At 52.0% G+C, this 22,055-nt stretch overlaps 1 protein-coding gene across 4 annotated transcripts in view; it reads right to left on the reverse strand.

Moving 5' to 3' along the window:
* The window catches only part of FERMT2 (fermitin family member 2), a 37,502-nt gene continuing 16,053 nt past the window's right edge, over positions 607–22,055 (reverse strand). The window contains exons 4-17 of one of the 4 annotated variants that reach the window (XM_021401997.1): positions 15,462–15,596; positions 11,697–11,729; positions 11,043–11,268; positions 10,792–10,894; positions 10,369–10,476; positions 9,238–9,372; positions 8,261–8,310; positions 7,006–7,130; positions 5,964–6,070; positions 5,573–5,794; positions 3,608–3,628; positions 3,004–3,128; positions 2,700–2,841; positions 607–1,740 (exon numbers count right to left, since the gene is read on the reverse strand). In XM_021401997.1, coding sequence (XP_021257672.1) covers positions 1,567–1,740; positions 2,700–2,841; positions 3,004–3,128; positions 3,608–3,628; positions 5,573–5,794; positions 5,964–6,070; positions 7,006–7,130; positions 8,261–8,310; positions 9,238–9,372; positions 10,369–10,476; positions 10,792–10,894; positions 11,043–11,268; positions 11,697–11,729; positions 15,462–15,596 — 1,706 coding nt within the window. In that variant the 3' untranslated portion in view covers positions 607–1,566. The remainder of the gene's footprint in view (positions 1,741–2,699; positions 2,842–3,003; positions 3,129–3,607; positions 3,629–5,572; positions 5,795–5,963; positions 6,071–7,005; positions 7,131–8,260; positions 8,311–9,237; positions 9,373–10,368; positions 10,477–10,791; positions 10,895–11,042; positions 11,269–11,696; positions 11,730–15,461; positions 15,597–22,055) is intronic. The other 3 variants (XM_021401998.1, XM_021401999.1, XM_021402000.1) reach the window with 3 other exon arrangements.

Genomic DNA, 22,055 nt, shown 5'->3' on the forward strand with positions numbered 1-22,055 from the left:
CCTTGGGTCTTCGTGCCAAGATCTCCGAACCCACCGGGATGTGAGGCCGGGCCTGGCTCGGGGTGGCCCTGCTGGGCCAGGGTTGGGCCGAAGGGACCCGGAGGTACCTCCAGCTTCTGATCCTCAAACAGCCCAGCACCAATTAACGGTAGAATCGTAGAATCACACAGCGGTGGGGTGAGGAGGGACCTTACAGCCCACCCTGCTGTAGGATGGGTGCCCACCCCAGCTCGGGCTGCCCAGCACCCATCGTGGCCTGGGGCACCCCCAGGGATGGGGCCCAGCGCACCCAGCACCACCCGCAGTGCCGGCAGCGCAGGAGCTGCGGGGAAGGGAGAAGGGCTCAGGGCGCAGCACAAGCACAACACTCAGCGATGGCAGCCCATAAATAAAAGATTCGACTTTTATTTAAAATAAAATGCATTTATACATAGTCTTGAAACCACAGACTAGGGGAACACAACACTGCTCACTCCTCGCATCAGGGGATGCGGCGGCCGCTGGCGCTGCCCCGGGCGCAGGACGGGAGCTGCACCCATCGTCCCCGGGTCGGGGCTCCCAGCCCAGCTCCTGCTTAACTTAGATAAAAACTGAACTGAAATTGGCTTTTTTTTTTTTTTTTGGCTGTATTTTCTTTTTCCTAGGCTAATCCCCTTATTCCTTACAGGCATACTAGAGTTAAGGCGGATATCTATGCGATATTCTAGCTGGCTTGTGAGACTAGTTAAAAAACTGTACAGTTTTATAAAATTTGTGTTTTTACATTAGTTACACAAAACCTATACTTCATAGACCTTTACTTCATATTGTAATGAAAAAGTTTGCATATCGTAGGCGGAACGGTGGACTATGCTGGTGAATACTAAAAGTGTCATAACACAATACGGTGTAAAAATAAAATTAAAAAAAAAAAAACAAAACAAGACAATATAAATGGTTATCAAAAAAGGAAAGTTAACAAATAAAACCAAGCTCTAACAGGCTAACAGAAGGTCATCTTTAAGGCCACACATCTTCAGAATAACGTCAGGCACCCGTCGCAGTCCCGGTGCATGTAGTGTGAGAGGAGACTGGAATTCTACATATGGGGAGGGACAGCTTCCAAACAGGTCAAATGTACAGAATAATAATAATAAAAAAAAATACAACGAGAAAACACAAAAAAAAAAAAAGAAATAAAACACTCATGCATTAAACATGATAAATAGACTTCATATCGTTTAAGCCCTGGATGGCTTTTAAAGAAGATGGCTTAGAGTTCTCTTGGAAATTTGGCTCTTTAAGTCAAATCCTATCCCAGCTGCAGGCATGTTCTGGAGTAAGGCTGCAGGCAGCATCACCTGGCCCAGGCACGGTCTCGTTATAGCAAATTAACAGAAGTGCTCATTAGTGCACACAGGTTAACTGGTCTGGTAATGCAAAAAACGTTCATGATTTAAAAAAAAAAAAAAAAAAAAGATACATTTCAAGCTTACTTTATTAAGCAGCATATTTCAAATAACAGCTTTTTAAAGTTAAATATTAATACGGCCACGGGGTTTCCTCTTGGCTTACAGTACATGGGGCTCACACCCAGCCACTGGTCAGTTTGTAGAACATCTCCTCATCCAAGCTCTCGTTCTGGTCCTTCGCTCGCGTCGACAGGAAGATGTAGCCGCCGATGAACTCGTGCACCACTTTGCAATCCACCTCTGTGCAGATGAAGGACACTCGCACGTCGTCAGCAAACTCCACTGTCACCTAGGGCACGAGGGGACGGCACCGTTTGCATCACCCATTTGAATCACAGAATCATTACGGTTGGAAAGGACCTCTGAGATCCCCAACCCAACCCAACCCAACCCAACCCAACCCAACTCAACCCAACCCAACTTAACCCAATCCAATCCAACCCAACCCAACCCAACACAATCCAACCCAACCCAACCCAATCCAACCCAACTTAACCCAATCCAATTTAACCCAATCCCATCCAATCCAACCCAACCCAATCCAACCCAACCCAACTTAACCCAATCCAACCCAACCCATCCCATGCCCACCAAGCCCACTGGCCATGCCCCCCCAGTGCCACATCTCCACGTGTCCCACTGCCACCGTGGGGGTCACTGAGTCCAACTCCCGGCTCCGCACAGGAGCACCCAAAAATGAGGCACAGGGCAGCCAAGCTGTGCCATAAATAAAATGGATTTCCATGTGGATCCCCAAAAAGGGTGGAGGTATGGGTCGGTTGGTGGTGAGCAATTGCATTGCGCATCGCTTGTTTTGTAAATATAGATACAGATTTTATTGTCATTCCCATCATTTCCCCTTCCTTTCCTGTCTTATTAAAATGGCTTTATCCCAACCCACAGGTGTTAACTTTTCCTGATTCCGCTGCCCATTCCACATGGGGGGAGCGAGTGAACGGCACTGAGCTGCTTGCTGCCTTAAACCCCAACGGATACACTTTGGGAGACAGCAACAAAACCTCTCAACTTTATAACAGTCAACTGAAGAAAACTGAAAGCAATGTCTTTTCCATGTAACGAAAGCGGGGAAGGAGCCTACACGTAGAATAATGAGCAGATGGCACTGAAACTGCAGTGTGCACACCTGGGCACGGTGCACATCTGGGCACGGTGCACATCTGGACAAGGTACACATCTGAGCCTGGTGCACAGCTGGGCCGAGCACACACCTGGGCTCTGCCCACTCACCATTTTGATCTCCCAGTTCACGTTCCACTGCTTCATGTTGCTGAACCGCCACGTTTTGATGGCGTCGCCCGTGCTGGCGTCCATGCGGATGAGCCGGTTGTAGGTGATGCCGATCAGCTCCTCCTTCTTCCCCCCCTGGAACCTACAGCACAGTGAGGCATGAGGAACTGCAGGCTAACGTGCTAGATTCAGCAGCCGTGCCAACGCAACCCAAGGACGCCAATCCCAGTCCCAGCGATCCCAGTAGAACGCTGCCTATGCAACGTGGCCCTATGTGCTCCCCCGGCTCCGCACGTCCACTGACCTCGCGATGAAGTGCGTGATGCCGAATTCGGGCAGCGACTGCCAAGCTTGGATGAAGCGCATCTTCGCCTCGATGAGGCTCATCTGGGCGACGTTCTGGTGGGCCTCCAGGATCCGCGCCGTGAGCTGTGCAGCGAGACATTGCCATCAGGCGCTGGGCTCACAGCGGCCCTCCCGGCACCGCGCTCACCCCATTGGGAACAGCATGGGTCAGCAACGCAAAGGAATTGTGATTTCTGCCCCGAGGATGTATTTCTGCTACTTTTGCTCAACGAGCGGGAGCCCGGCCGGCAGAGCTGCTTTTGCTTAACATCTCCCAACACACAAAGCAAATCCAGCTCCGACCTGTCTGTGGGCAGAGGGCACTCGGGCTCATTTCGTCAAAGGCGCAGGATGTGAGCAAGCAGCAGGGCAGATTTCTGGTGTAGGGTTTCCACTTTTGCAGCATAAATCACCGGGGACCATTGCAAAAAAACAAACGGGGCTAGAATTTCTCAGGGAGGATGGGCTGTGTTAGTGTTTCCATTGCTGCTCTCAAAACCAAAGGGGTTCTAAACTATTTTAGTGTTTTTTTTCGGCTTAGTTGGATGGTCGCTGTCACTTACCAAGTCTCTTACATAGCCTGGCTGTAGATGGCAAGGCGAAAAAAAAAAGGAGGCAGAAAGAAAAAAAAGCGATCAGAAATATGGCAACAAAGCAAAGAAAAAGTGCAAATTATCTGCAAACCAAAGTTCAAGCAAAAAAAAAAAAGCAACCAAACAACAAACCCATGCATGACTCTGTAGGCAGAAAAGCAGCCAAAGTGAAGGGAAGTGTGGGGAGGGGACAGGCGAGCCAGTTCACCCCTGGTGCCAACTGCTATGGGAATGGCTTTGCTTGGAGAAATCCCCTTCTCCCACTCCTCTCTCTGCCTCTGTGCAAACTCAGCTCTATTTATTTGTGTGGAGAAGGCCCTGAGCTGCTTTTACCTGAGGAAGGCAGAGAAGGGACGGAGATAGACTCACAGAATCGTTCAGACTGGAAAAGACCTCTAAGTAGGATCCCCAAGCCCAACTCCAGCCCACCCCACCATGCCCACTGCCACATCCCCACAGCTCTGGAACACCTCCAGGGATGGTGACCCCTCCACTCCCTGGGCAGCTGTGCCAGTGCAGCACTGCTCTTTTGGAGAAGAAATGTTTCCTTATACCCACCCTGAAAACTCCCCTGGCACAACTTGAGACCATCACTTCCCATCCTATTGCTATTACCTGGGAGGAAAGGCTGACCCCACCTCACTACCACCTCCTTTCACAGAGCTGTAGAGAGCAACGAGGTCTCCCCGGAGCTATTTTTTGCATTTCGGATTTGGTGCTCCCCAAACCCAACGTGCCAACCCTACACTGCTGCAACAGCACATGGAGAAAAACAAAACCTAAGCAAGTTTGGGGCTGCCACATCCATAAATCATCTTGCAAGTTTGGATGCCAACTCCCATTTTGAATATCCTCTTCCTTGTGCCAGAGCACAAGGAGACCCTCACAGTCAAATTCCTTGCATTCCCTCCTCCATCCATCCATCCATCCACCCATCCATCCGTCTGTCCTTCCCAGCAAACAGCCTTCAGGGCTGCCCCTATCTCCCCAGATCTCCTGATCTGATACCCACTATCTCCATGGGGCCGTGCCCCATGGTTGAGGGGTTATTTCCATAGTGAGGATGCCCACATGCTAAGTAAGTTCTGTCCTAATATTTTTCCAGGTGCCTCCATTTTACTGAGCCGGAGCCTGGAAGGTGCTATACATGTTAAAGCTGGATATTTATGCAGCCTCTCCTCCATCCAAGTGGATATAAAGGCTCATTCAGAAGAAGAATAAGGGCTATATAAAATATAACTCCACTGCCAGGAAATCACCGTGCTGTGCCAATAAAAAGTTATATTTTTCCTGCTTCTCTCAGTTGCAGCCTTCTTCTTGGCTTCCAGAGGTCGAACGCAGCCGCAGCCCAAGAGCTCGGGCTGCAGAGCCATTCATGTCAACGAGAGGCCACAGAGCAATGCCTTCCTTATTTCTGCTGCTGAACTGGAGTATAACGTCTTTCAGAAAGCCATGCGTTTGTTTCCATCACAAAACAGTTCAGCTCTGTCATGCACGGACTGAATGCAGTGCGGAGTTCAAGCCCAAGTCGCAGCGATTTAAAAGGAAGCGATGTTTTAAGGGCTGGCATTTGGAAGGAGGGGGAAAGCAAAGAGAGAAATATGCGAACGGCAGCGCAGCCAAGTCTGCACAAAGCACTGTGAGCAACCGCAGCTCTGCTCATCCTGAGGGCTCCTGCACCGCTCGGCGCAGGCTTTGGTGCCAACACCAGGATCCTGCACGGCTGAGCTGCAGCATCCTTTTGGGGTGAACACAGCTCCAACGAGGGACGGGACCCCCATCGCTTCCCCGCTGCTGACATGCACTCAGCCTACAAAGTGTCATTACAGTGGTGGGTGCCATTCCCTGACGCCGGAGCACGGATCTCAGTGAGCACTGTGTTTTAGTAGGGTGCACCCCAACACGTCACCCCGCAGCCCCGCAGCCCGGCCCTACCTGCTTGTTCTTGTACTTCTTCAGGTAACGCGGGGACACCAGGCACTCGGGGTTGATGTCGGCCGTGATCTGCTCCGGGATCAGCTGCGGGTCCGGGTTGAGGTGCTGCATCTTCAGGAAGGAGAGGATGTTCTGCACCTCCATGCTGTACGAGCTGTCCGCCATCGTCTTGCCCTTGGAGGCCAGGCGGCAGGCGGCCATCCAGCTGGCGTACTGCCTCTCCTGCGGCACAGAGAGACCACGGCCTGTCAGCTGGGGACCAAGGCACCAGCCCCCGCCCCGCTGAACCGCCCAGCAGCCTTCCTGCACGCACAGCTGAACAGAAACCAGGCCGGGGCCCGAGTGGAGGAGATGGGCGCTGTCACCCACGTGGGCGAGGTGACAGACTTACGTTGTCACAGCGCAGCCAGATTTCGTTCATCCCCTCCGCCACGGGGATCAGGAGCTTGATGTTGAACTTCTGACCGGAGATGTTCACGTCCGGGGTGACTTCACATCCTGCAACGAGAGCCATCGTTCAGAAGGACACTTTAACGAGGAGAAGACAAGAAATGGACAAGAAAAGGCAAAGCGCTCCAGCTAGGCGCTGCCAAATGGTATCACAGATCTCACAGTGCCTCTCCAATGGGACAGCGTCACAGCACACAACCTGCAGTGCACAGCTCCTCTTCCCAGTGCAAGGAAAATGCAAGACCTGGCCCAACAGCAAAGAGGCTGAAGCTAACAGGGCTCACCTCCCACACCCTGGCCTTGTGAGTGGATCCAATGGGAAACACCACCTGGCTCCTAAATTTTCACGGAAGTGCAGGAAAATGTGGCTGGCCAGGTCCTGAACACCCACACGCTATTCTGTCCGGGTGCACTGCCATGTTTAGTGCCATGAGCATCCCACTTTGGGTGTTCACGGAGTGCTATGAGCCACTGTGCCAACATGGGGTGGTGGATGGAGACGGGCAAGGTCACAGAATCACAGCACTCCATAATCACAGAATGGTTTGGGTTGGAAGGGACCTTAAAGCCCATCCAGTTCCACCCCTTGCCATGGGCTGGCTGCCCCCCACCAGATCGGGCTGCCCAGGGCCCCGTCCAGCCTGGCTGCACCTAGGTCTTATTGGAGCCTTCTCTTCTCCAGGCTGTCTCCTTGGGCTCACAAGGACCAGCTTGGCTTCGCTCTGCAGCCAAAAAATGGGCCAGCTTGAGAGGTGAATGGCAAAAGGATATGCTACTGGGGAGCTGGCAGCAGTTAATGGGGTCACAGGCCACATAGTAGACATCTCAGCACACACCATGCTACCAGCCCAGCCACTTTCTCTCCTTTACACACATTTATCCAAACGCAGGATGGCATGCTAGGAACACAAGTGGAAAAGCAAGATGTTGCAGTGGCAGGTGATCACTGGAATACCATGTAAGTGTGTGCATGCTGCTCCTACCTCTCAAGTTCATCTGGTGGGCAGGAGTCCCGTTGGCTTCCTCTTTGCTTTTGTAGCAGGAGATAGAGGTATCTTTGAAGGTGCACCAGTATGGCTTGTAACCTTTCAGGGTCAGCTTCTTGGGCCTGCCAGACAGGGTGAGGGACATTACAAATGTGGGGCTGGCCAGGTGGTGGGGTGCAGATTGGGCTGCAAAATGACCGCTTGCAATCACAGCATCATTAGGGCTAGAAAAGATCACCAAGTTCAACCCACCCTCACCGTGTCCACTGCCCCCAGTGTCCCTCAGTGCCTCATCCCCATGGCTCTGGAACACCTCCAGGGATGGTGACCTCACCACTCCCCTGGGCATCTGTGCCAGTGCAGCATTAAATCAATGAAGGAGATGTAGAAGTCGGGCTGGCAAAAATGTGCAGGCAGCAATGGTGAGGTGCCCAGAGCCCAAACCATCCTCTGGTGCCTCTATGGAGTTTTGGGGGTGTATCCAACCTGCAGTTCTCAGGGTTTGGAGATTGCACCGACTGAGCGAAGGGAACCAGCAGCATCTTCTCCCTCCCCGACAACTGACGCTCCAACTGGTGAGCACTTAGCAATTAGAGCTGTGCCTGATTCTAATGAGCACGTCAAAGCAAACAGTAAGGTTTTTGTGCGATGGTTTGCTTTCAGGGGAAAACCACCCACCCCGAAGCATGGCATGAGCTCCATCCCTGCAGCTTTGCCCCAGTTGGAGCAGAGACAATTACAACAGAGGGGCTCATTAGGGAGCTGTTTCACTGCCGTCACTTTCCTGCTCCCATACCTATCCTGTCAGCTCCCGTTGGGTTTATTCGGTTTCCAGAACGTTCACCATGACCTGTGCTGCAGCAGAGAACTGCAAAACATACTGGGAGCTGCCAAGGCACCAGCCAATGTCCAGCTGCTGCCATTCCCAGGCATCCACATTGCAGCGAAATGACCAAAACCCATAAATCCTGAGCACAGGGACCAGCACTGGGGCTGATATTTAAGAACTTCAGGATCAAACGGGATGGTTGGAACAACATGAAATAACACCCAGTGTCCATGCTGAGTGCTGGAGAAAGCAAAATGTGTTAACAGCAATGGTGCCCAGGTGCTGCGAGCTGCGGGGTCACAGCTCTGTGGCTTCCATGCACGGTAACACAGCGAAATCTGGGGGAGGGAGGGGAAGAAATGGACAGGAGGCAGCAGGGGCATGAATTATTCATTGCTACCACCTCTTCCCAGCAGTACTTACTTGAATACTTTAATGTAGTCGGCGAGCTCCGGGATGGAAGTGATGTCACCCTGAAAATAAAAAGGATAGAATGGTAGAATGGGTTGGGTTGGACGGGACCTCAAGGATCATCCAGTTCCAACCACACAACGGTCCCCTCCAGCGCCGGGGGGAGGAAGCACACAGAACATCTACTGCACGGGAGTGCTGGCTGGAAAGCAGAGGGCAATACTTTATGGTTTTTATGGAATTCCTGCTGAGCGTTGTCACGCTGGATGGCATTTTCAGTTCCCATGAGCTCCAACCAAAGGGTTTTTGAACGACACGGAGCGCATCCAGCGCTGCAGCAGCTTCCAGCAGCGGGACAGTTTACTTTCTGTCTGCAGTGAGCAATGCTGTTTATAGATACCACGGGGGAAAAAAAATGCAGAATCTAAACAAACAATCCACTAATTGCCCATTATCCGTATTCAATTACTCGAATGCATCTGGAAATGGCTACTGGGAGCAACCGGTAGGGAAAGGGATGGATTTTTTCTGATGAATCATTGCCTCCTTCACTCCTGTCTGGCGGGGGCTGCTCCTTAGCACTGTGCTTCAGCTCTGCTTTGCAATGAAATTGTGAAAGGTCTCTTGGCTCTAACAACCTCTCCCTATTTCTGCTGCCTCCGAGCGATGCTGCCCTCCCTGCAGGAACACCGAAGGGAGCAGTGGTGGTTAATGCTGCCAATCTCTGCAGGCTGAGGGTGGCAGTCCCACTTCAAAATGTGAAACTGTTTTTGGGCTCTAAGTTCTGCATCACGACCGTAGGATCACTAGGGTTGGTTGGAAAAGACCACTAAGGTCATCACGCTCAAACGTGTTGCTCCATTGTGCTGCGGGCAACAGGAAAAAAAGGGAGAGGAAGAAAATAAGGCAGGTTGGATGATCAGAACAGCGATCCCTGCTTGCAAGAGGCGAGGAGGGGATGCGTACGGCCCCGTGCCCACAGCCCTTACCAGAATCGTTGACGTTTTGCCACCTTCCAAGGTGATTTCTAGGTCAGAGAGCGCAGCATCCACCTCGTCCACGTCCTTGTCGCTGTTGTTCAGGTGGTTTTCTGATGACATGATGGACAGCTTGTTGATGTGGTACTGAAAGGCAAGGCACGGCTGCATGAGCAAAGGCGGCCTGCACCCACTGCTCTCCCCTCACCTACCAGGCCATGCACCACACTGTTTTCTTCCAGCGATAACTACTCAGTATTTTTGGATGCACAAACTTCTGCTGAAGCAGCCCAACTGTTGCGATAGGGTTGCGACATGCACAGAGATTTCACATCGTCTTATCACAGAATCATGGAATCATAGAATGGCCTGGGTTGAAAAGGACCTCAAAGATCATCGAGTTCCAACCCCCCTGCTGAGTGCAGGGTCACCAACTACTAGATCAGGCTGCCCAGAGCCACGTCCAGCCCGGCCTTGAATGCCTCCAGGCATCCACAACCTCTCTGGTCTTGCATTGTCTTTACAAAAAGTCCATGAAATCTCACTCCAAGGACCAAGCACAACCCAGTGTGGGCTGCTCGCAGAGTTAAGCTGAACCTTTATGTTCTTGTTTTCACCGTTTTCTTCCTGGGAGGGGCCCTAAGAGCAGACTCGGGCTCCCTCTGGGGATGTTTCTGCATCCTCCAGCATCGAGGAGCGCCAGACCACACGTAGGAAATGGCCCGCCGTCCGACCCACAGAAGTCAATAGCAGGTGTAGTATTTATGCCAAATCACACCAAGGGTTTCATAAAGCAGATAAATACGTCGTTCCGGGAAACCCGCAGATTATCACCAGCTGTTTGGGGGGCAGCGTGCCAGCACCGCGCAGCACGGGAACCTACTGTCCTTACTGGGCTTTGTCAAACAGGGCAAAGCCACAAGTCAAGGCAGATGTAAGCATGCTTGGGAAAAGAAGGCTAAGTTCCTCTACATGAGAAATAACAGGCAGCCAACATGCTAATTACCCAATACGTGAGATAGGAGACGGGAAGCAGCCCGACTCCTACCAGCACGGGAAGCCCAAGCCATCCACCAACACAGAGGTCTACAAGAGCCACAAAACCAAGTTTGACCAAACCGAGCGTCGGGGGCCATCTCCCACCTGCAGCGCCGCGAACATCATCATCTCCTCCTCCGTGCACTCGATCTCCTCCAGCAGGATGGCCCACTTGGACTGCTCGTACAGCTGGTTGATCCTGATGGCGTCGTACTGCGCAGAGAGAAGCGGTGCAGCCCGTGAGACACGTGCCAGAGCAAGGCCCGCCGTCTCCACGGCTCTGGGCACAGCACACCGCCATCTCATTACCCTTTCTCAGTGCTCCCTTCAGCCCGGGATGGACAAAGCTCACAGCCACTGCAGCACCTTGAGCCCAGGGCACGGGAGCGTGCACGCCTGCCCTTGATGCACGCACCAACTTGCAAAGTGGCCGAGTATTTACCACCACAAACGCACTCTTCGAGACACAGGTGTCCTCCACCCAAACTGTTTGCCTGCAAGGTGCAAGCCAAAAAACCGACTCCGTACCTTTGGATTCAGGTCAAAAAAGCTGTAGTACTTGAACCGGAGCAGCAAAGCCTCGTTTTCCTTCACCTCCTGCTCCATGAGGGACCGGGACGAATCCAGCCACCTGCAAATTGTCAGCAAGGGATAGCACACACAACGAGCTCCTGCGACAACGCGACGAGAACGCAACTGAAAACTGAAAACTTTTTTTTAAGGGGAAAAAAATATAAAAGAGAGAGAGAAAGAGAAGGAAAAACAAATCGCGGACTCACCCTTGGTTGATTTTGGCTTTGTCGAGGAGCGCCTGTGGCTTGTACATTTTTGCGAGGGACTCGGGGGAGGTGACGGGCTGGCTGACGGCCAGGATGCCCGGGTTCCCTTCCGACAAGGCGCTGTCCCCGAACCACGCGGACGTAGGGGACAAGGGGCTGCCGTCGTGCGCGTCGTACGTCGGCGTCATGGTTTTGCTGTACAGTCCCGGGCTGGAATAGATGTTTCCTAACGGCGAGAGGAAGAAAGGCCGGGAGTGAGCTTGCGGCCAAGCCCCGCTCCGCACAAAGCCAATTCAGACACAAAACCGAAGCCAGCGGATGTCAAACCTTCCCTTTTTCTGTTTCACCATTTTGTTCCGCAGTTGGAAAACACTGCGCTGCTTGTTTTCCCATCACAAGCTGCCCCAACCTCCTCTCTCTCTCTCTCTCTTTCTCTCAGCTCTTCTCCGAGAGCAAAACTGATGGAAAAGCCATTCCCGAGCCGAATCCGTGGGAAACCCCGCGGGTCTCCCTGGGACACCCCCACTTACCGGCGTTACCTGGCGCTTAAAGATTTTGGAAGTCAAAGGTTTTAGAGGAGCAGGAAAATAAACTAAGGGCACGGCCAGAGAGACCAGAGGCAGAGCACAAAAGTCCTAAGGAGGTGGAGCTCACCTTTGACGGGGCCGATGTAAAGAATATCGGTGCCTATGGAGAGGGAAAGAAAGGAGGGAAGTGAGAAGGCGAGAGAAAGTCACCGGGACGGCAGGGAAGGAGAGGAGCTGGAAATACAAACGTGGGTTAAGAGGGCTGAGCAGCGAACGTGAGGCTGAGCCACCCGAGCCCGGTGCGGAGCTGGCCCCTGGCTGAGACTCCCCTCGTTAACACTGATTGCGCTGAAAATCAGGGAGGCGATTCGGGTGCGTTTGCCAAGCTGGGGGTTATGCCGAACTGCTGGCACCGCTCGAGATGAGGATTTTACTGAGTTTCCTACACACAAACTGCTGCGGTCGGGCAGGTCAGCGGTTGGACTCAACGATCTCGAAGGTCTTTTTCAACCTAGACGCTCCCACGATTTTGGCAATCGCCACTTCTCAACGCAGACCCGAAAGCCAGGCTGTGTTTGCACCCTGATTTCCTGCAGGGGAGGCTCCTCCAGCGACGCGGCCGAGCGATGCGTGCTCCCGTGCCGCCCCGCTTACAGCACCCTGCACGCTTGTGTTCTACCCACACGTGAGACGCTTGCAAAGCTGCCCAGAAGCTCGCCCACCTCTTGGTGCACAGCTTGCACCAAAAGCGGCGGTTTTTCCAAGTGTTTGCAGCAGTGCCAGCTGACTCGGCAGGCAAAGTAACCCGAGTGACCCCAGCTCTTTTGCTCGTGTTACAAGAAGTGGCCAGGCACCGAAATGTGGCGTTTCGTGGGCAGAGAAGCTTGCTTACATGGCCAATTTGATATTCATACACCGAGCGAGTGGTGCTATTTGGTGCGAAACCGATCCCGAAGCATGCATTACTCCCAGGCATCTTGAAGTTTTACAGCTCATACAGCTCCACGTAGGGGAAAAAAAAGCCTTTTAAAATTACAAATTACCGAGAGAAGAAAGCTGACCCAACTTGGCATCTCATACCCCAAAATAGCTGAGAGCTAAATAGTCCCCATTTATCTCAAAGGAGCATTGATTTTTATGCTAAGAGTATAAAATCCATATTTTGAACGTAATGGATGTTCATTGAACGCGTCCCAATGTCAGTGACTCCACTGCTTATGTAAATCAGGCAATGAGCTCAACATCGTTTGCTGGGAATAAATGTGTGCATGACCCAGAAGGACCAATACTTGGCTTTTTGGGAAAAGAGTTGCATCCTTATGGAATCCCCTTTCACATTCCGGCTCGCTCAGACGAGCAATTCAATGCACTCCAAATCTACCTTATAAAGCACTGCCTCTCTGGAGGCCCCAGGGAGGTGGTAGAGTCACCATGCCTGGAGGGGTTCAAAAAACATATAAATGGAGCACTAAGGGACATGGTTCAGTGGGGAAATATTGGTAGGTGGACGGTTGGACTGGGTGATCTTGGAGGTCTTTTCCAACCTTGGTGATTCTATGGTTCTATGAATGAGCAAGAAGCTACAGAAGGCTGAGCCACAGGGATGGCCTGAATCCATCACGGGGGAAAGATGTGGATGATCACACAACAGCGTGTGGGTCTGCATTTTGTGAACCTGCCTCCAGACAGCTTCGTCTATCCGCCCAGGGTGAAATATCTTCTGCATCTCCAGCCATTTTGAAGTGTTACAACATTTCAGAGAATACTGAAGAATTATTCCAAGCGCTCTGCAGCGCTGCAGGACGCCACTGTGGGTTCTCCCAGTTGTAGGACTGAACAGAATTAGATGCATAGATCTGGACCCAGCAATCTGCTTTGGAATGATAGGGCATCGGATAGAGCCCTTTGTGGAAAACAACACAACGAGCCAACCTCATGCAGTTTTGATGGGATCACCCCAAAAATCAGCCTTCATTCTTTAGCCTGGTCAGTGGCTTCGTACCAAACACAGCCAATGTCTTGGCAAGGAAACCTGAATAGTTTAGAAACGTGATTGTAAACTGCCTGAGAGTAAGGAAAACGTGAATGAAAACAAGAAAGCCTCCAGGATGCTCCTAGCGCTAACTCCTCTGTAAGTGAATGCCGGACTTCAGAGGTGGTGCTGAGGGACATGGCTTGGTGGGCATGGTGGGATAGGTTGGCGTTGGTATCTGAGAGGTCTTTTCCAACCTGAATGGCTCTAAGATTCAATGGAGAGTGCTGGGCAATGCTTACTACGCGTCTGCAGAGGTTTGAGCTGGCTGCACTGCCAGACACCATGTCCTCGCTGACAAAAATTGAATCTACGCGCACTGGAACAAGCAGATCAAGAAACGACAACTCATTTTACATGAGCATTCAGCACTGACGTTGGAACCACACTGACAAGAGTTTATTCAGATTAAAAAAACATGATGTCGAACTAATGGGACCTAAACACCACAGGTAACTGCAGGAATTAAACCTGCAGCAAAAACCCTCGCATTCACAGATGCAGTACGAGAAAGAAAAACCGAGCAGACAGTTCAAAGTGACTCAGTGAAAGAGTAATAAATAATTTAAATTAAAAAACGTCTTCTGCGTACGTTTCCCACAAGGCAGGCCAAGTGCTTCGAATTAATCTCACAGAGATGCTCCCTGCGAACGCTGCCTTTCGGGAAGGCTGCTGACTGCCCCTCCTGATGGAAGTGCCAAATGACAATGAGAATTGGCTGGAGCCTTGAAACAGGCATGGAAAGCTCCTCCAGCCGGGAGCAGGAACGTCCAGAAGGATTTTTTTCAGTGACTTAGAAAAGAAAGAACGACAACGGAGGGGAAAAAAAAAGAGCATTTTTCCTTGGCTACAAAGCCAGCCCTTGCTGCCTATCCCCTGGTAGAGATGCCAACCCGTGGCCTGCACAAAGCTCAGAGGTGAGCATCGCCGGCACTGACCACGCTGCTGTGACCTTCACTCCCACCTCACTTAATTCAGAAGCCATCAATACCAATCCACCGAAGCCTGAGGCACTGGGTTTCACACGAAAGCCGCCCCGCTTCCCTCTCGTGCAGGATTTCAAGGCCGGAGCGCTGGCTGCCGGCCATGTCTCGCCCACCCGCCAGCACGCAGCGCTGCGGCTGTCTCCGCCACTCCATTAGGGTTAAGTGCTCCCACTCGCAGCCTCCCTCGTCCCAGCCCCAGCCCCGGCTGTGGAGCAGAGCCAGAACAACCCCCTGCTTGCAAACACCCCGCATCGATTTGCTGCTCGTGGCAAGCGGTGTTGCTCCGTTAGCGGTGCTGCTTCGTTAGCGATGCTCCGTGAGACAGGCTGGCAAAATCCCACAACAGCAAGACCCCCCCCCACCCCTGCCATGATGAGAGCTTTCTTCATACCACTCCAATCCATAACTACACCCTTTGCATAAGGGAGCACTAACGCAATTAATAACAAGGCTATCCCTGCTGGGCTATGAATAAGGCAGCAGTACTGCCTAAAACACACCTGGAATGTGAAGTTGGGAATGATTTTCCATTTAGCTTCTTTCTTAACAGGGTAAGAAAACATCTCAGTAACACAATCTGTGTGTTGAAGTGGTCATGCCTGGTTTCTTTTTTTATTTTATAAAGCCTGGCTTTGTTCTGCTTCCCTGTACACATCACAGCTCCGGGCACTGATCTGTGCCGGCGTGACCACTCACTGCTGTAGGGAGCTCATGGAAATTATTTGGGGCCCGTTTCTTGCACAGACCTTAAGGAGTTAGGTCAGATCAATACCACTATAAATTCTTCCCTACGTATGCTCCCATTTCATTATCTAGCTGCCTCTTCAACCCTGCTCCCCGTATGCGCATCCCTACAAAGCGCGCTTGGGCTCACCCGACCCTGGTGTGATCAGCGGGCCCTCCAGCTCGAAGGCTTCGTCGTCACATTGGTCATCCAGTTTCTTCTTTTTTTTCTTTGACGGATCTCTGGGTTTCCTCAGAAGAGAGAGCTCCTCTGGATGCCTGATGTCTGGGGAGAAAATTGTACAATCATTCAGGTTGGAAAAGACCACCGAGATCCCCAAGCCCAACCCCAGCCCACCCCGCCATGCCCACTGCCCACGTCCCTCAGTGCCACATCTCCATGGCTCTGGAACACTTCCAGGGACGGTGACCCCACCACTCCACAGGCAATAATGGACCACTTTAACAAAGGCAAGATGAAAAAATGGGGCAAAAAGAGAGAAAATCCTTCCTGAAGGAACCACACCCAGTAACTTGACGTACCTTGGCTGATCTTCCTGTTTTGCAATGACTAAAAATGAAGCTGAGACCAAGCCTGCCTGGAACAAACACCTTTCTTGTGGTTCGAGAGCTAACACAGCGTTAGGGCCTAACACTGCACTCCCCACGCACAACCCCAACAGGTGGAGGCCGGTGACGAGCGGTGTCCCCCAGGGGTTCATACTGGGACCAGTATTAATGACATGGATAGTGGGACTGGGTGCACCCCCAGCAAGTTTGAGGATGACACTAAGCTGAGAGGTGCAGCTGACATGGCAGAAGGAAGGGATGCCATCCAGAGGGACACGGACAGGACTGGGAAGTTCAACAAGGCCTAGTGCAAGGGTCGGGGCCATCCCAAGCACACGTACAGGCTGGGCAATGAGTGGATGGAGAGAAGCCCTGAGGATAAAGACAGGGGAACAGTTTTAAACTAAAATGTAGGTTTAGACTGGATCTAAGGAAGATGTTCTTCACCATGAGAGGGGTGAGGCCCTGGCACTGCTGTGAGGCAGTCTGCTCCAGCCCCTGTGTGGTTGCTATTTCCATCTTTGCCAGGGTATGGCTGCCATTATGAACAGCATGGTTCAAAAATGACTGTATTGTTTAAGTTTATTACAGCATGGCTTCTCTGGCAGGCTACGTCCTGTCCTGAGACTTTGCTTCCCTGCTTGCAGACACCATGAGCACTGTGGGGCTGCAGTGTTATCTGTAAAATAACCTCTGCTTCCACCCACAACCATGTAATCTTTGGTGACATCCAGGGATGGATGCCCCCAGCACCCCCTAACTCAGCATTTCCACATCACCCATATAATCACAGCACGGTTGGGTTGGAAAGGACCTCAAAGACCATCCAGTTCCAACCCCCTGCCACGAGATGGTTGCCGACCACTAAATCAAGCCCCATCCAATCTGGCCTTGAGCACCTCCAGGGATGGGCACACAACTTCTCTGAGCAGAATCTTCCACACTATGGCCAGAATCTCCCACACTATAGATCTCCCACCCCCAAACCATCCACTGGCACAGCTTTAATTCATGAAAGCACCCTGATTCATTATTACTACACAAACACCAGCCATGGCGCCGAGCTCCCTCCCTGCACCCACTCCCAGCTGGGTTCTCCCCCACTCCACACAACATTTCGACCACTTCTCCCAGCAAACACCCGGCGCGGGAATACAGACAGCTCTTCTGATTCACCCCTCTCGCCTCCAGCTTATCTCATTAAGAAAAAATCTGCTGGGATAACTGGGGTCATGGGCACAGGACGACTCGCAGCAGTGCCTAAAATGAGGAGTTCCCCTGGTATTTTGCTAGCAAGGTTTATACTCCGCTGTTTATTTATGGTGCATTAGCAACTGATGCTGCCGCTCAGCTGAAACCATTCAAAGAGGCCAAGAGAAGGGCTCCAGGCCAAGCTCGGCTCCTGAAAGCAATCTGCTGGAGACGGCCCAACGTTTGACCATCTGATTTCAAAGCGACTTTTTATAGTTCCTCGGTTGTTCGTGACGCTCTCTTCGGATTACAAAGGATCCTGCGAGTTTTCGGCAGCTGCTTCAAAGCCGCGCACCGCCACGAGGCACAGCGGAGCGGCATCCTTGGCATGCAAGAGCCCCTCTGCAGCCGGGCACGTTTTCCAGAGATAAATCCCAAATTTCACCCCAACAGCCAGCTGCTGGACATGCCGTCATCTCACAACCCTACCAAAGCCAACTGCAGGCATTCGGGCTGCAGAGGGGAAAACAAAAGCGAAGCTTGCTAGAAGAGTGCAGCGCTGTCTGCAGCTCGGACCCCGGAGCCAGAGAAAGAAAAAAAGAAAAGCAACTTTGAGCATTTTTCTGGTTGTGCTTCTCAATCTTTCAGTAAACTACTGGCAAAAAGAAACCGCTTGACACTGCTTATGATTAATAAGTTTACAAAGGCTCTTCAAGCGTGTTTTGAATAGAGACAGGCTTGGCAAACGCGGTGTTTAGTTACTGTAGCTAAAGCAGAGACTGTCCAGGGTATAAGGGCTTGCAGATGGTGGTGCTCCAGTTAGCTGGAAAGCAGGACAGGGAGCTGTGCTCAGGGCGCCAGCCCGTTTTCTGGCCATAAAATTGAGAGATATGTCTTCAAAGTGGTGTGAAAAATTATTGGAAATCCAATTGGAAGGTTCGTGCTGTTGTGTATTGGAAATCCAACTGGAAGGTTCGTGCTGTTGTGTACTGGAAATCCAACTGGAAGGTTCGTGCTGTCGGGTAGGTCGCGCCATGCCTGGAGAAAGCCGTTGGCTGGAGATGTTCCTCTGGGGCAAAATACCACTCCCAGGTGGGGACTCCCAGCCCCAAAGCCAAGCAAATCCGCTCTGTCTGCATCTCCCCCCACCTCAGCTCCCACTGAGGGTCCTGAAAGCTGCAGCGCTGACCTCCGAGCGGCGCGATGTTTGCTCTTCAATTTCTCCTTTTGTTACCGTCCGCCGGGACTGTGTTTGTTTAAAGAGAGACTCCTCGTCTGTACACACAAGACAGATGGCATTGGCGACGTCTGCTCGAAATTACTGTAAATGATCATGATCCATTTAGCATTTCAATTTCTACATCTTGTGCAAGCATGTGAAATCTCGGCTGCTCCCTCTCCGGCGCGGCTGGAAGCAGCGCATCCCGCTGGGTGCTGCCTATGGAGAGCCCAGCCGTGCCTGTGCTGTGTTGTTGCAGACAAACTCTTGGCCTTTCCTTCCCGTGAAATCTCTCCTCTCTGCTCCAGCCCATGCACGGCCCTCCCAGCCCAGCTGTGCCCATTTATCTCCTGCCCAGAGATGAGCAGCAGCGCTGGGATGAAATCCTCCTTCTCTGCAGGATGCCGCACTGACTGGTCCCGGAAAACTGGCTTTGAAGGAAAATAGCTGCTCTGCCGGCTGTAAAATTCCAAATTTACACCATTTTTGGAGCAAATCCATCAAGCAAACTACGCAGCTGCTGCAACTTTAACACCAAGGTGCATCACAACCATGGGAAAGCAGAGGCAGGAGCAAAACCCACAGGTTTTGGAAGCAAAGAAGGATTTTGCTCCTTTGTCCACATCCAAGATGGCATGATCCACTGGAAGCACCGCCTCAGGATACATCAACTTCCCGCAAATTTAAAATCATGGGAAATCACACTGCCTAGAATCACAGAATCATTAAGGTTGGAAAGGACCTTTAAGATCATCTAGTCCAGCCATCCACCTACCAACGGTGTTGCCCACTGCAATACATCCAGTACCCAGTTTTGATAGACCAGGAAAGCACACCCTCTGAAGAAGTTACCATTCCCTTTTCCACCCCGTTTCTGGCTACCCTAAAATGCCAGACAGCTGGCTAGCCTTGCTCTTGAAGCACTGAAAACTCCATCATTTTCCTTGCAGCACACACAGCATCTAGGGGAAATCCTCGCTTTAATTTCCATCCAGTTGCCCTCAGCTGGGAACTGTGTTTTGAAGTGGGATATTTCTGCACTGGATAACCAAGGCCTCGAACCAATGACTCATAAAAATTACAGCCTTTGCACTTCAACATGACGATTCCTAGAAAAACGAGACCTCAAAACCCACATCTCTCCCATTACAGATTTCCAACTACATTTTTTGGGAGGGAATCAGCAAATTCTGTCTCATGCCTTAAGCTGACAGAACCAGGTATCAGGGCCTTATCTTTAACTCATTCAAGATACAGCTCTGCAAAACAAACCCAAGGCAATAAAAAAATAAAAAGCAGCGCATAGCATTGGGAACGCCTGCAGATAAGAGCGTGGCTGTACCGCGGTGCTGCAGCATCTGACGGCGGAGCAGCTCCTCGCCCATAGCACATTCAGAACATTTTATTACGGGTTCTTCAGCTGCCCGGCTGCTTAAATATTTATCTGGGCCAAAGCCAAGCTCTGCATCGCAGTCGTGGGCCAGCAGCTCGGTCAGGACATCCCGTGAGCCACCTGATGTGCTGCAGAGCAAAACCAGGGCTGCCCCTGGCACGGGCTCTGCCTTCCCAAATTCCATGCGGAAAACCCGAGCGCTGGATGAACGGCGCGCTGCTGGAGCAGAGCTCTGCAAAATTGCCTGATAACGGTGCGCTGGGGAGCCCTGATCATAGGGCTGAGGCTGGAAAAGACCTCCCAGATCCCCAAGCCCAACCCCGCCCCACCATGCCCACGTCCCTCAGTGCCACATCTCCATGGTCCTTGAGCACCTCCAGGGATGGAGACTCCACCACCCAAGCGCAGGACCTGGCCCTTGGTCTTGGTGAACCTCATCCCATTGGCCTCAGCCCATCGATCAACCCATCAGATCCCTCTGTAGGGCCTTCCCACCCTCAGGCAGATCGACACTTCCTAACAACTTGCTGTCATCTGCCAACTTACTGATGCTGAATGGTGCCCAGAGCTGAAACCAGGTGGCACTGGACCAGAGGTGCCCATGAGGAAGAGTAGGAAGAGGAAGGAGACAGCACTGATGGAGCTCAGCATTAGCGTAAAGCGAATAAAAAGGGAGGGACAGGAGGAGCCCAACAGTGAATGTTTGGATGGTTTTTCCATGAGTGGGATGAAATCCCCAGCCTCCAGTTATCCGGATGCCTTCTGGAGCCCAGACAGCACTTCAAGCCTTTCCCTGAAGTTTCTGAAGTCAAATTAAACTCATTCGATGAAGGGCCACAAACAAGAGAATAAATCCACTTAGAGCCTCTACATCGGGCCATAAAGAGAATAATCCTCGAGCAGGCACGGAGCTGGGCTGCCAGCAGCTCCTCATGGCTTTGGGATGAACATCTATTTAAAGGGGCTCTGTCAACAGAAGAGTAAGGATGAAAAAATCCACTGACTCATGCGGTGACACACGACCTGACGCTGCTCGACAGCAGAATGGGGACGGGGATGGGGGGGAAGGAGGGGGAAGAGTTTTTTCCATTTGGGCTGCTTTGTGGCTCCGTCTCATTACGTTGCTCGCGGTCCGGTTCCTGGGGCTCATCCGGATTCTACACGAACGCGGCGGCTGAGTACGGGAGAGCAATAAAATAGAGCGAAAAAATGAAGAAGTTGGCAGCGGCACGCTCGGCCTTTGCGATTTAAAAAGCTGAGTCCACTGCAATTTGGCAGGCTCTCTAAATGGTAAGATTTCCTTCCACACCCATCCCCTAGACATATTTAGAAATAGCTGCGCTACTGCCAAACCTCTGCTGGCGGTAGCAGAAGGCAGCAAGCCCTGCCCAGGGGCTGGGACGGGAGGGACGCCTCTGAGCATCCCTACGTGCTGCCCAGCATCCCAGCACCGCTTCCCCCAGCTGCTCGCGTGCAAAACCCTGAATTGGTCCCAGTATTTGAGGAGAAACGCTGCTTTGTTTTCCAGCTGGGCACGAAGGAAGAAAAAAAATAGTTTAAATCATAAAATCACGGCATGGGTTGGTCGGAAGGGACCTACAAGATCACCCAGTTCCAACCCCCTGCCAGGAGCTGGGGGCCCCCCCAGCTCATCCACCCCATCCATGGCCTCGGGCACCTTCAGGGATGGGGCAGCCCCAGCTCTGGGCAGAGGGGTGGCTGTCCCACGTCCCCAGCTCTGCACTGTGGCTTTCCCAACGCGGTCAGCAGCGCTCCACGTGCTAAAGGGGTTGGGCAGAGCCCCGGGAGGACCAACGGGCTTCACTTTTGCAGAAACAGCAGCTTTTTATAGAAGTTTTTTTGGCATCCGAGGGCGTGGAAATATTACAAATACTTCAGAAGGCAGAGGACATTCTGTACCGGAGGAGAGACCATTTATAAAGAGAGGCAAAAAAATAAATAAATAAATAAATAAATGAGGTAGGGTCATATTCGGCGTCTAGACAGCCCGGGGGTGACACCTCGCCCAGGCTCGCACCGCGCTGCTCCCAAATGCCACCGGCACCGCGTCTCGGGTTGCAGGCGGTGGCTGGGGACAAGAAGGGCACAATCAGCTGCCACTCGTCATGATCTCCATCCGGACACTGAGCCACTGACCACCACTCTCTGGGAACCAGTAAGGAATAGGAGAAAGAACGCGAGACGGACACGAGCTTTCACCCGCCACAATAACTCTCCCTTTCTGGGACGCTCGCAGTGCTGCTGGGGCAGGAAATGCAGAGGCATGGGAAAAAAGCCTCCCCGCTTGCAGCTCTGTTTGCTTTTCCTCTCCCATGTGCCCAGCAGCAGCACATCCTGCCTGGAAACCATCG

This window comes from Numida meleagris, chromosome 6 (genome assembly GCF_002078875.1).
Source record: "Numida meleagris isolate 19003 breed g44 Domestic line chromosome 6, NumMel1.0, whole genome shotgun sequence".
NCBI classification, from domain to species: Eukaryota; Metazoa; Chordata; class Aves; order Galliformes; family Numididae; genus Numida; species Numida meleagris.